Source organism: Sander vitreus, chromosome 15 (genome assembly GCF_031162955.1).
Source record: "Sander vitreus isolate 19-12246 chromosome 15, sanVit1, whole genome shotgun sequence".
In the NCBI taxonomy this organism is placed as follows: domain Eukaryota; kingdom Metazoa; phylum Chordata; class Actinopteri; order Perciformes; family Percidae; genus Sander; species Sander vitreus.
In genome coordinates this window covers 18,877,599-18,891,989 of record NC_135869.1, presented here as the reverse complement: position 1 = coordinate 18,891,989, position 14,391 = coordinate 18,877,599, and the positions used below count along the sequence as shown (strand labels likewise).

Here is a 14,391-nt window from a genome sequence, read left to right as displayed (position 1 = left end):
GGAGAACGCACTCCAGCAGCTGGTGGAGTAATTAATGTAACTATTTTAATAGGTATGTAAAGTTCATTTTAGGATGGTACCAGTGCTGTAAAATGAATGTAATATTTTATAACAAATGTCCCTCTGCTAAAGCCATTTATGTGACATGTCGTTCCTATTGAAGCCTGTCTTTTTTTTTACAGTCAGGTTCTTCATGACCTGCAGTGCCGTCATGGTTACATCACAGGTCAGCCTCCCTGCCTGGATGTGCACCCTCACTGAAATGCATGAATCATATGTCTTGTAGGTGTACACATTGCATCATGTTGGGGAGTCAGAGGAAGAGGGGAGAGAGCAGGCCTCACAGTAGGAGAGAGTGATGTTTTTCTTTCATTTTAATGTCTTTTGTATTTTGATGATTGTACTTATAAACCATGCTTTAAGACAGATGGTGAGAAGAAGATGGAGAGGTAGAGGTGGATAAAAGAAAACATTCACACAAAGGGCGGAAACAAACTGAACTGAGCAAAAGAGAGGAAAGAATCATTGGACTGATATTTTAATGGGAGAAGAAGAATAAAACAACGCCAGGCAACCATTCTCTCTCCCCCCTTCTTTTTTTTGCATAAACTATTAGGCAACATGTTTACTGGCAACTGAGCTCTGTGTACCTAACAACATTAACCCCATTAAATGGTTTTATAGATGCTGGTGCACAGTAAATCTAGCTATAACGACTCTGTGGAGAGGACGTTCTCCGAGTGAGGTGATGACTCCCGTTCCCCCCTTAAGGCCACACATATTTCCCAGTGAGAGAAGCTTAAGAAAAAGGACGGAATTTTTTTTTAAGAATGTGGTGGATATGAGTTGCATTGCCTTTGGGGTATTGGAGTGGGCCGCCTAGTCTGTCTGTTCTTATCATCTATTTCCAAGAAGGTAGTGATCATTTCACAAGTCTTGACCTTGTGAGTCCAAATATCTTTAAGATGGGACAGTTTTATTTTGGGGTAAATTGTAGTTGAGTGTAGTTTCAGAACAGTTTTACAGTCATAATAAGCTAATGAAGATGGGTTTTAAAGATGACTTTTTAATAAAGTAATAATAAATTATGGAAATCTATTTGTCCCATGTTATATATAGTACCTGTCGAGATTTTTCATTATCCTCCCATTTATAGTACTTTGGAATATACTGAATCATTTAGGTTGGTTATTTATGGTTTATTGACAAAATCCTATATATAAATAGTATATACTATACATACCAAACCTAGGGATAAATAATAAATATAATATATTAATAATAGAAAACGATAAAGGCTCAGACCTATTTCCATCATTGTCCCTAGCCTGGTTCAACCTTTAACAAGATAGATAAGGCCATTTAATCATGATCCCTGACCAAATGAAAACCCTGTGAGGTCAGATCCAGTGAAATTTAGTCCTTAAATATACCCTTCGCCTTGCTCTGCCTAAATGTGCTTGAAAAATGTCTCTTTTCTGTGATATTCTTTTATTATCCATAATATGAATCACACCTATTGGATCAAAGCAAAATATCTGGTATATCAGCACAGTAAGTGTTATAACAGTTGAGGTGGTTTGGGCATCTGGTAAGGATGCCCCCTGGACGCCTCCCTAGGGAGGTGTTCCAGGCACGTCCAGCTGGGAGGAGGCCTCGGGGAAGACCCAGGACTAGGTGGAGGGATTATATCTCCAACCTGGCCTGGGAACGCCTCGGGATCCCCCAGTCGGAGCTCGGGAAAGGGAAGTTTTGGGTCCCCTGCTGGAGCTGCTACCCCCGCGACCCGACCTCAGATAAGCGGACATAGATGAATGGATGGATGTTATAACACACACATTAACATCCATTACCTAATCTAAACTTGATTCCCTTGCAGCTGAACTCTGACCCAGAAACGAAAGCAAAGAATCTCACACTTCAGTGTGCTTGGGAACCATAAAAAGATAGCAGAGCTGACAATAGAAACTCAATATAATGATTGCAGCATATTCACAGTTATGATACCTGCAACTGTTTTATTTCCTTTCCAATGAAAGCTATTACATCTTTTCCACTGGGCATCCCTGTTCTATGACACCTCATAATATCAAATACCAAGTGGTTTACAGAGTGGATTGCCTTGCAACAGAGAAACAAACATAGGTCTTAACCTGGTGTCTCCCCCAGAGCCGCCCAGCCATATCATGAGCATGCATGAGTCACGGACACAAGGAGCAGGTCCTTTGCAGACTACCGAGTGATCTCCTCCTTCCTGCTCAGGGTAGTATTTAGGCTTTGCTAACTAAAGCCCTAACTAGCTCATCAGTTTCTATGATGACAAAGTTGATTCCATTAGTGGGTTGTGGGTTGATGTTTTTAGTATGGAGCTGTGTGTTATTTGACACAAGCTTGTGTCTTTAATAGGCCCATTAGAAACAGTGGTAACATTTATGGTTGGGTTGCTCATGTACACACACATACACACGGCTAAGTCATTCTGGTGAAATTTCCCAGGAGCAAAGGTACATTCCAGAGGCTGGTAGCGATATAGATTGGACTTGGAAATTATCCAGAGCAGAGTGCATATCCAGGGCAACCTCTACACGCATAAACAAACAGCTGCAAATAGACACATTCACTCTGAGAAAGACTCAAACACACTCTTACTGCTTGTTCACCTGAATATTAAGCAGTGAAGGGTGGCCAAATACAGCCGCCATACTTACCACTAGACGCAGCTGCTCTTTTATAGGGACGATTACCGGCAGCCATTTACAGGCCTTCATCTCTTTAACATGCACAGCAATCTGAATGAAGTGGTCTGTGGGGCCTCCCAGCACCCCTCTGGACCCCTTTTCATTTCAGGCACTATAGGTGTGCAGGCATTCAGGGGGCACAATGCCCAAACTGCTCTTTCATGAGTCACAACTGTGTAGTCAAGTCCACCTCCGGGATCAAAAATTATGCCACATGCACACATAAATGCACAAAGCTGGTGGTACAAGGTATGCAAGGCAAACTTCCAGCTGCAACACATTATACATTACAGCAGCACACTTCAGTTGTTAAGGGATCGCGGCATCCTTTCTGTGTGATCTCCAGATCTGTCAAACTGCGGTCTGCTCTTGTCATAACTCTGCCTTGACTTTTTCACTCTGTACTCATCCATGAAAGCCATCCTTAGAGAGCTAGAAATAGGTGTTCGGTGTGAAGAAGAAATGACACCGAAGAGAGAAAATACTTTGAACACTGGAAGAAATTTGAGTGTTTGTTTGTATGTGTGTGTTTTTGCACATTCCTTGCAACCTCAGCATCCAGTTCCTGCAGGCTCCAAGGTCTGACCCTGTCATTTAGGTCAGAGATGGACTCCTGACTGCAGCCTCCGAACACAACAGTACGGAGGATGAAGCAAACAGCAAGCCTCAGCTCTAGATGTTGAATGGAAATTCTTTGAAACATCTTTTGAAACACAAAATCAGACTTGCAGTTCAGGTATGAACAAACCCACATATGTATTCTCTCAAACACTCACACATACACTGTATATGTGGGAATATACACTGAACAGACACATTTATGCACTAACACTTACACACCTGCACTCTCTCATGCCCATTCTCCAATTTCCACAAATGGACAAACAGACATGAAGCAATTCAGGCACAAGTCCTTACATGCAGTTCCCCCCTGTCCCAGCTCCTTTTCCCCTTAAAACACTGCGTCTTTATTCTCTATGAACAAAAATAAACACTCTCTCTTTCTGCACATACACACACAGAAAACGGGGGACTTCCAGCCACTGAGAAACAGCAGCGTAATTGCCGGTGCACTGTTGTCTATCAAGACCTGACCTTTTCAACATGTGTGCGCCGTGTTGGGAGCGGTGGGAACCAACGAGGAGGAAGACAGGGGTCTCCCCTGCTCTGTGGTGGTCTGACCCAACCTCCCCCGTTCCTTTCTCCACTTCAACTCCCCGAAAACACTGGGAACTCCCACTGCGTCCCCATATTCTGTGGGTTTGGAGGCTAGGAGGGGAGGACACAGCTAACGCACAAATCAGACTCTTGGCAGGGGGACATCAAAGGCAGAACAGGACGATGTGGAAAGGACAGGGGGAGACAGAGCTGCCCTGTCTCACTGCGGTCCCAAGGGGATGGAGGAAAATCCAAGGTCTACGTGTAGAGCCTAGACATTATAGTGGCACAAATGTATGCTTTCTGTTGGTGCCAATGAGAAATAGCTGACTGGTATTGCCTTACATGAATCTGGCCTTGAAAAAAGGTCATTAAAGAATGAAACATATACAGGGACATACTCATAATAAACATATGAGAGTTTATAGGCTTATGCATCAATGGTAAGCGGAAAGAAATGGCTTTGACTAGGAGAGAAAAGTTATTCAAACAAATAGCAAGAAACTAATATTAAGAGTCAAGAAGTAGACGTGCGGTCCATGAGAGAGCCTTATATGAAAACTAATTATAAAACATATCATAAATATAGGAAAATGGATCACTCACAGGTCTAATGACAAGTTGCCTTTATGACGTGACAGACAAGCTCAGCTCTCAGAGGGGGCTCACAAAGCTGTCCTCAGAAATGTATTAGGAGCCTATAAGCCCATAATTACACCAATTGGCATGTCAGATGGGGCTTTCATTTCGTTATTTACCCTTCCTTCTCCCCTTGTCTTTTACTATCCATAGGCCGCCCTGCTCATGGTGTAGCGACCATGAGATGAGGGAACTAGTGGCGGCTGTGACGATGGTGGTGGTGCATGTGGGAGGGGGCAGGGGTCTGTACCATGGGGATTAAGGGGAGATTTCACTGCTTGACTTGAGCGACGTTATCTGTGATGGAGATGAAGAGGAAAGACTTGGATGGAAAGAGGAGAAGAGAGGGAGTGAGAAGATGAGGAAGGGTTGCAAAGGTTTGATGGAAAAGATACCATGAAAAGAAAACCCCTGGATTAAAGGGTGATTACGACCAGTTAGAAAATCCACCTTGGTGCACCTGGTTACTCATCGTTTTACCATCAGCCTGCAGGGCCCAATACAGCTTGAGGTGTACTATGACAGAGCAGGGCCCTGAATTGTGTTTGAGATTTTCCTCAACACAGTGCCATTCCTATAGCAACCACCCCTAACTGAGCAAAGCACTTAACCTCCAGGAGAGAAGCCCTACCTAGGTTTATGGGCCGAACCATGATGCTATTTTGCACACATCGTGGTAACGATTAACAGTTGTTAATGTGAGCCCCCTAACCAAACAAGCTCCCAGCTAGCTCCTGAAACACTGTAGCTGCTTTAAAAAAATAATTACAGTAGGTTTTTAGCTCTTTTATTGTTGTTGTTATTATTGGAGGCCATAAAAGAGAGGGAGGGGAGGTGGAGTTAGCAAGACCAGCATTCTTTTATTACTGGTATTCTTGCCTTTATTTGACAGTCAAGAGTAGAAAGTAACAAGAAAAAAGGAGAAAATGCCCTTTCCAGAACTGAACCGGAGACATCCCAGTCTGCTAGTCCTCAAGGAAGCCCGAGAGCCCGAGACCCCCATACTTGTCATACTACATCTATGCCCTCTATCAACGAATGACACATTGGGTGACATTTGCATGCATGCACCTGTGTGTGCGTATGTGCATACACAGAGGTTTGTTGTAGGATCTAGGACTCACATTGGAAAAATAACTTTTTTTGGTCCCAAAGCCTTTGATGCCAGCCCATACTGTCATTATGGTACACAGACCAGAACCATAATAACACCTCTCCTCCTCCTCTCCAAGGACTCAAGATGAAGTGTCAAAATCCCAAGGCAGAAGGAGATCACAACAAACTGATTATCAACAGGAAGTGGCTCCATTATGGGCTTAAGGATAGGAGAGTCCTCTCTGGTTACAGCACTCACTCAAATCCACACATTCCTGCAGGGTTTAGGGAGAGCCGGGTCACCCCTGTGGACTCTGCTCCCCAGCCACTGCCTCAGCCCACGGGCATTGCTCAGGGTACAGCTGGGACATTGAAAGGATTTGGGGGTCCTTCAGGAGGGGCTGGAGGGTTGGGGATGTCTAGGGTGGCCTGGAAATCAGGAGACACTTGACAGCCTTTTCCTTGTGACTTTGCACATCTGCAGTGAGTGGCTATGTTTTGGGGGATGAGGTGAATCCTCTGGGATGTGAGGGATGTAGACTTAGTGAAGCACTCACGTCTAATAGATCCCGACAAATTGGTAATACCTGGGGAAGATGCCAAATCTTATCCAGATATTGAAGAATGTCAATACACCCTCTCCCAATTGAAGCATCACATCTCAAAATCTGCCAATTGATTTTGAAACATGAGATGCTTTAGGAGTCTGGAACAAATCATCCATCTAAAATGTCTCAAAGCCAAATATTTATTAACATTATCTAAGACCTAAACAGTCCAACAGGGACTTTTCGCTCATTGCATTCCTTCATCTTCCTAATGTTATTAGAACAGAGTTCGACTACTTTTATGATCTGCACTCAAAACCCTAACGATTCCTCAGAGAGTAGGAGGCACTGGAAAAAAAGGAACAATTGAGACAATTGCTGAGCTGCCTCCCCAGGGAGTGAAGTCAGAGTCAAAGTGAAGAGATGGATTGTGCTGGGTCGGGATCAATGTGGGCAGGGGATTGCAGAGTAATGTGCATGATGGAATATCTCACTCAGAAAAATGCTACTGACCCATTCTTTTCCCCTTGAGCATGCAGAATATTAGGAGAACATTTCAGTCTTTTGTTTGTTTTTTCTACACGTTGTTTGAAGGCTAGTCACCAAGGCTCCATTTGCTGGGAATAGCTTTGAAACTGAGGCCAAAATTGAGGCGAGTCAGGGAGGCCTGGGCTCAGTGTTGGTACATGTATACATATGAATTATTTACTTGTCGTCCAGCAGGAAATGAGGAACGATAACAAGCTTGGGAAAGAAAAGCAGAAAAACAAACAGATGGTATCTCATCCCGTCATTCACTTCAAGCTTTCTCTCTTTCTCCTTTCTTTTCTTGGAGGCAGTCAGCTGTGTCATGCAGTGGACAAATAGCAAAGGACGTGTCCCTTAAAAGACAGCGGCAGGGAGTGGAACCATCATTTCAATTCGCTCATGTCTGTTACTTTTACTATAAAGATGGTTGCCTTGTTAATAGGAGAACTGTGTTGATTTCACACATCAAAGTCTGTTTACAGGTGTTGGGGAGTACTACTGCATTTGTGATGAAAGTTGTATAAAGCCTTTTGTCGCTCCAAAGGGAGCTGCACAGAATCTGATAAATTTCCTCAAGGAAGTCACTTGAGTCAGCATCAGTTGTTTAAAAAAGAAATAAATCTCGGGGGTGTGAGGTTAAAAAGAATTGAGCTTACCAGACCTCTGTAGCTCCTCATCTGTGCTTAAGGTTAGCGGTTGGAGGCTACATTAGCCACTACTAGCATAACACACCTGAATCTCTGACCAAACTGTTGGCGGTTGAGTTGCTTTGTGGGCAATGTAGACGCCAGGTTTTGACAAGGAAGAAAAATGTGTGGCATAAACAACACTGTATCTCTGGTTCCGCTTCACTGATTTTGAGTCTAAGCATATTATAGTGCAATGCTAAGTTGGTACTCTGTTTTTTGTTTTGCTCTAGTGAAACCATAACTGGCCACCAAGTTATTTTCTCGTCACTACATAGAGGGCTGCTGTTTAACTGAGCCGGACCTTGTGATGATCTCCTGACCCAATTTTTGACTCTCCTTCTCCCCCTGACCTCGGCTCGACACCCCCTCTCATCCCTAACCTTTCAATCCCATCAGCCTCACTATTGCTCAATCACCTGTGACCAGGCCTGGGTGGTGACCTTTGACCCAAGAAGGTCACAATTAGAGCTGAGAATCAGAGCAGCAGAATTGGGGACCAGGCAGAGATGAGATGCCCCTGGACCGAGAGCTTCGACCCAGCCAGGCTGAACTCTGGAACAGTCAGGTCGCCACAGGAAAAGAGATGTGTATCAAAGGCTCTGGTCATTAGCGCAGGCGGTTGGGGGTTGATTTTTTTTTCAACAGGGTGTAGGGATCATGGATGAGCGAGAAGGCAGGGAGAATCAGTGGAGATTGTAGCCTAGTGTTAGCAGGCATTTTAATTAGCCTGGATCTCCCCAGACAAGGGGATATAAGGGAGCAGAGATGGCGGCTATGGGAATACAGAAAGCAGGAGAGGAGGACAGGAAACAAAAAGAAAGAAAGGGGGGGGGTGAGGGTCACACGCCCAGGGGCTAGGCTCGCTGTGCCAAATCTAAATATGCAGCACCAAATAAAATATCCTCTCATGAGATCATGGGTGGCTATGTCTGGTTATGGGATGCAACAAATACACATGCAAGCATGCGAGCACACACACACACACACACACACACACACATACAGTACCAAATCACTCCCAGCCATCTTATCTTGTAAATTTTTTGGCGATCCTTATATAAAACTTGGAATTTGGAGGGATGCACTTAAGAAGCCATGCTGTAAATGAGGAGGCAAAACGTTCCCATGCTGGGATAAATTCTTTCAAATGTATCTCAGTGGTTCTCAGTGGACTTCACACCACTCAGGAGTGCACTTAAAAACCAGAGAACATATTAGAGGTCAGTGAAGCTGGCGCAGCACTTCTGTGCATTCCTCTTCCTCCTCCTGCATGTTCACCGCCTCCTCCGCCTGCATCTTTATCCTCTGAATCCTTTCTGTGTCCTACTCCTCTCCGCCAATTCACCAAGTCTGGCCTGTTGTTTGTTTAGACACAGGAGTCTTGCACCAAACATACTCCGTTGTGGGAGTATCTGGAAGTTGTAGTAGAGCCAAGTTGCAGCAGCAAAAATAAAGAGATGGAGGGAGTAGAAGAGGTGGTGGTGGTGCAGTCGGGGTCATTCATCCTCCAGAGTCCCTACTACTGTTGCTTTCCTCCTCTCAGGGGCCACTTCTGTTCTGTGCTAAATGAGAGTAAAGAGAGAGGCACAGCGAAAACTCTTGAAATCAGTTAATGAGTAACAAGCTGGCTGTGAACAAAAGATGGAAAAACATATGTTTGCACTCATAACAACAACTAGAAAAACAATGTATAGCCTAGAGGCATTTCAGCAATCTCTACCAGTGCATATAAGCTCAAAATATATACTGATCCAGAGGTTTTTATATAACCTTGTTCAATTCTGTACTTTTGAATGTTTTTTCTAAGTGATCTGCAGTGACAAAGTGATTGAACATTTAACAAAAATACGTATAGGTACGTACGTAATACGTATAGTAGAAATACCTTACCATCAGCCTCAACATCGGATGTTCGCCAAGCAAAATGTTTGCAGTGCTTCATGTGAAAGTGAATACAATTGAGAAGCGTTAACCATTTTGTCAGTTAGAATTAATACGTAAAAAAGTCCTTTTTAATTGAGTTTTGTTGACCGTCTAAGAGTGTTGATGGCTGAGCCTTTCCTAACTTGATGATCATGTTGCTTTCAATGTGAAAGTCCAGTTACTTGAACTGATGTTAGCTTAGCTGGCGAAATGTTTTTGGCATCAGTGTTACAGGCACAGTGGGACCATAGGAGCCCTATGATGGATTATGGGACTGAAAGCATAAAGGACCCAAACACAGAACTGAGTGACCTAAATTAACAGTTGGTAAAAGAGTGTGTGTGTGTGTGTGTGTGTGTGTGTGTGTGTGTGTGTGTGTGTGTTTGGTTGGTTGGCACAGTGCCATGGTATCAAGGCTTCATCTTACTGCTCATGTGACAGTGCCAAGTTTTGTCCCCAGCTAGCCCACCCAGGATGGCCCAGTAATGGTCCTGCCTAATCAGGTGCTCTGGACACACACACACACACACACACACACACACACACACACACAATTAGGTCAGCTCAGGTTGAGTTTTCATATTGATGTTACCAGTGTTATGAAAAAGCTTTCTTTAGGAGAGACGAACATGGTGGTTGTTTGACAAAACTATCCCAGCTCAAGCTCCACTTACTAGCTTTTTCAGTGAATGGAGTCAATCAATCCACACAAACTCCATCCACTGATGACGTTCAGTTGTCATGGAGATGGATCTGTTTACATTGGAACTCAGTGCTTGTTATGATTGCTGTGATGCCCTTTTTAGGACGTCTTTGTTGGACTAAAAGTAAAGGTAAAAAAAGTAAACTAAACAATCACAACTCAAGGGTCACTTACTAGCTTTTTCTGGAACTTCCAGCCATGTAAAATTGTATATAATCTTTTTTTTTTATCAATTCATCCTCCTTTAGGGTACCTAGAATTACCTTCTTTTTGTCAAGCTGTGTGTTTAGGATAATTACAACATCAGCTGCATCCTCTTCAAACATTTAAAGATCCTCACATTGACAAAGGAGAATACTTATTAAATTTCTTTTAGAGTCAGCAGTGTTGAAATGTTAGCGTAGTCTGAAATAAAGTGACAACTGACAACGTACCAGTAATCATGTCCATGAGGAGAGAGAAAAACAAGTCATGCATGACGTGAATGTGTATAAAAAATAAAGTTCTGATACGTTATTCATGGTGAAATGCCATGAGTGGATAAGTTTTTGTGCTGGAAATCAAATCCCCAATCCTTGCAGGTGGAAGCGCAATACTTGTGAGGAGGTGGGTACTAAACTCAATGTTGGCAAGTTGGGGGCACATTCCTTAGTTGATTTAGTGGGCATTAAGATGAAGAGGAATGTGTCAAAGCTGTAGAGGCTTTAGTCCACTGTGGTGTATACTGGCTGGGAGGAGCTTTGACAGCTCAGGTTGACAGATGACTGACACTTAGCCTAATGTGAGAAGGATGGAGAGCAGAGAAGAGTGGAGGGAGCCAGACAGAGCAAATGGAGGCCGGAATGGAGAGGAGGTACCTATAGGAAGAAATGTGAAAAGTGTGATTGAAGAGGACAGTTTGCACTTTAGAGAAAGACAAAAGAGATTAATTGAGATATAATGTTTAGTGGATTTAGCGTGTGGGCATCAGATGAGATAAAAGGCAAGAGAGTGAACAAAGTCCAGTGAGGAAAGGAGGAGAGGATGCCAGAACTTGGGATAAACGACGGCAGTCATATTCATACATGGACAAAAGAGGGGCTGATCAAGAGAAAATGACTCAAATCAAGAGGATTTCAGAAGCTTATCTTTATTTGCTCAAGATGGTTTGATAGATGAAAGAAAAAACTTACACAGAGGGAGAGAGAGAATATAGAAAGATTCTTTTCAAAAGGTCCCATTTTATACAACATCAGTCGCTGGGTCAGTTGTGCAACTTTGACAGCTTACAGTAGATCAAAGGAAAGCAACACAAGTATATTTTTTACTTATTTTTATATATCTATAGCATATAAGTCATGTCTTAAAAACTGCTAAATCAAACCAAACGTTACAAACTCAAAAGTGGTGCAAAAGCTTTCATCTAGCAATTTAACACAGAAAATCAGCTTAAAAAAAAAAAAAGCATCAGGCAAGACGTGTGTGTGTGTGTGTGTGTGTGTGTGTGTGTGTGTGTGTGTGTGTGTGTGTGTGTGTTTTTCTATGAGTGTGTTGAGGATTCATATAGTCCTGAGACAGTGTAAGCATATACAGTATGGTTGTGTTTCATGTCTGTGGGTTTCAGACTGTTTGTGTGCATGTGGACCGGATCGCTAACACTACTGCTTCTTTGGAATCCCACAGCTCACAGATCAGACTGAGCCACTTCAGGGAATATTGGGATTGGACAGAGAGGAATTTTTTCAGAAAAAAGCAACCTGTAGTTAATTTTGCTGGCACACGCTACATAATATTAAAATCGTAACTAAACATATTAAACCTTTAACAAACCCCCTAACTGACAATAGCAATAAAAGCACACTTAAGAAGCACTAAAAATGAAACTGCCAAGAATGTATAATTTTTCGTACCTCTACATCTACATCTCAAAGGAACAGAGGTCTGTGTAGTGCAGGTCTGATTCGACCTAGAAATGGCACCACGCACACCTGGAAGTGAAAGAAAAGGCAAACAACAGCCAGCGAAAAAAGAAATGTCTACTCACTTCCTCCCGCTGTACGTAAACATGACTTTACTTCCTTCTTATTTCCTGAATTCATCATAACCCTTCATAAATTCATGAAAGTGCAAACGCCATTCTTTGTCAGTCTAGAAGCATGACTCATTTACAGTGTATAATGAGTTGAATGGTCTCTGTCCTCACTCTGATATTTACACTCCTGCATGTTGGTTTTGACATGAAGCTACGTGACAGCACGGGTCAAGTAAAAGTGCACAAGATCAAAAGAAAAGAAAGGCGCAAAATGGAGAAAAAAAAGGACAGAAAATGAGCGCCCTGTAGTTGTGGATGTAAAACCCATGTCCTTTACCCCGCGTCCTCACCTCTTCCCACCCACAGACCCAAACTCTAATGCTGCTGCCCACCCCTGCTGGTGGGGCCGAGAAGGGGTAAACCTGTCACACAGTGAGGGAGATGAAGCTGTTGTATCTCTGGATGTTCCTCTTGAGGATCTCTGAGCACGGCCCCAGCACACGCTCAAAGCGGGGCCTGTCCAGCTTCACGCACTTCAGCGGACCACGAGCGACTACGGTGGCTGCCCTGGGACGGTTCAACAGCAGGGCGATTTCACCTGGAGGAGAAGGAGGGAGAGAAGGCAGTCAATAGTTTTGTCTTAATGTGTATCATTTGTGTACAAATGACAATTAATGTTGTCATTTAGAATTAATTCAATTTCAGCATCAGTAATCAGTAATTTGTGTTTGGCACACAGCAGACTGACAACTAACAAACCAAAACAGCAAGAACAAGTTGTGAAGAAATACTAAAAGAAAGCAACATACTGAAGAAAACGACTAAACCACTGATGCTCAGACAGTTTATTCAATGACAGTTTGCTTTTGTTGCAAGCATTTTTACTCAAATTCTGATCTCTCACATTGAAAAATAGACTGAAATGTGTTGGAAGTTGGAATGTTTGGAAGAACACTATATTTAGTTTAGAGCTAAAATGTTAGTCAATCGATTAGTCAACAGAAAATTACAATATTCATAATCAATTTACAATCATTTCTCAGGCAAAATAAAAAAAAATAGCGAGTACTCCCTTCTTAAATGTTAATATTTGCTGCTTTTCTTTGTCTCATGTGATTTTAAACAGAATATCTCTGGTATCTTTTGTACTGTTGTGAGACAGAACAAGACATTTGATGACGACATTTTGGGCTCTAGGAACTGATTGAACATTGTGACATGGACCAATTGATTAACCCTTTATATATATATATAGTAATTGTTCGTTCTAGACCAACATCATTTTACAGCATAATTCCACCTTTCCATTTCCATTGTCATACTGTATCACTTACAGTATCCTTCAGAATCCAGGATATGAAAAACTACTTATTGTTTTGACCCATAGCCTTTTGTGTGTGGTGCCAAACTGGAAAGGGAAAAGGCTTCATTGGCCCAGAGGCACTCACCAAAGTAGTCGGAGGGTCCGAGGCGGCCAACCTCCACGTACTCCTCGTTGTCAGACCTGCGCTGCAGAACAGAGGCTATTCCCTGGAGACAGAAAAGAAAAGAAGGAGAATTGGAGGAAAGAAAATAAAGACAAAGACAAGAGAAAGAACAGGAGAGGGAGAGAAATAAAAGGAGGAGGGGTTGGTGAAGAGGGGGGAGAGATGGAGGAAAGGAGGGGGTGGGAAAGAAAAAGGAGGAGTTATTAAGCAAGAGGCTGAAAATCGCCAGGAGGATTAAACCGAGAAGAAATTCCTTTGCTTAATAAGAACACAGGTGCACAGGATTTAGCCCACTTTCCTGTGGGATGGACACCTGTTCTGTGGGACGCCTATGAGCAGAAACACAAAACACATACTCAGATATTCCGGGGTGTGTGATACAAATTCTAATTGGTTCTGCTTTATTTCCTTCTTAGTGTAATACATACGAACATCTAAACCTGTATACGGCTGAACTGATTCCTCAGTGTCTCCATCACATAATCCCCTTGATAAGCATTCACCCACAACTCCCATATAGTGTCCCTAAATTACCCTAAAACACTAACACTTTCATGGACCCACCCAAAAACTTAGTATGCTCCGATAGCACGCTAACCCACTGAGTCTGTTGTGCATTTGCAAACAGACACAACCAGGCAACGATAACAGACACAGATGGATTCAGAATGAAGCACAAACCCGCACGCAAATGCACATACACACATACAGTGAGAAAATCAACAGCTGATGTCTGCTGGACAGACTGACTCGACCTTGCTACGCATATTACCATCGCTCGCTGGTGTGATTCATATAAAAAGGATAACGCAGGAAATTTGATTTCCATTCACTCTGCCCAACAGATGATAACGGTTCATGCTGTGTACCTT

The 14,391-nt window shown here is 42.9% G+C and overlaps 1 protein-coding gene across 1 annotated transcript in view; it reads right to left on the bottom strand.

Annotated features, from left to right (window-relative positions):
* Positions 1-11,130: 11,130 nt before the first annotated feature.
* The window catches only part of prkar1b (protein kinase, cAMP-dependent, regulatory, type I, beta), a 62,786-nt gene continuing 59,525 nt past the window's right edge, over positions 11,131-14,391 (bottom strand). The window contains exons 10-11 of the mRNA XM_078269754.1: positions 13,481-13,562; positions 11,131-12,630 (exon numbers count right to left, since the gene is read on the bottom strand). Coding sequence (XP_078125880.1) covers positions 12,458-12,630; positions 13,481-13,562 — 255 coding nt within the window. The 3' untranslated portion in view covers positions 11,131-12,457. The remainder of the gene's footprint in view (positions 12,631-13,480; positions 13,563-14,391) is intronic.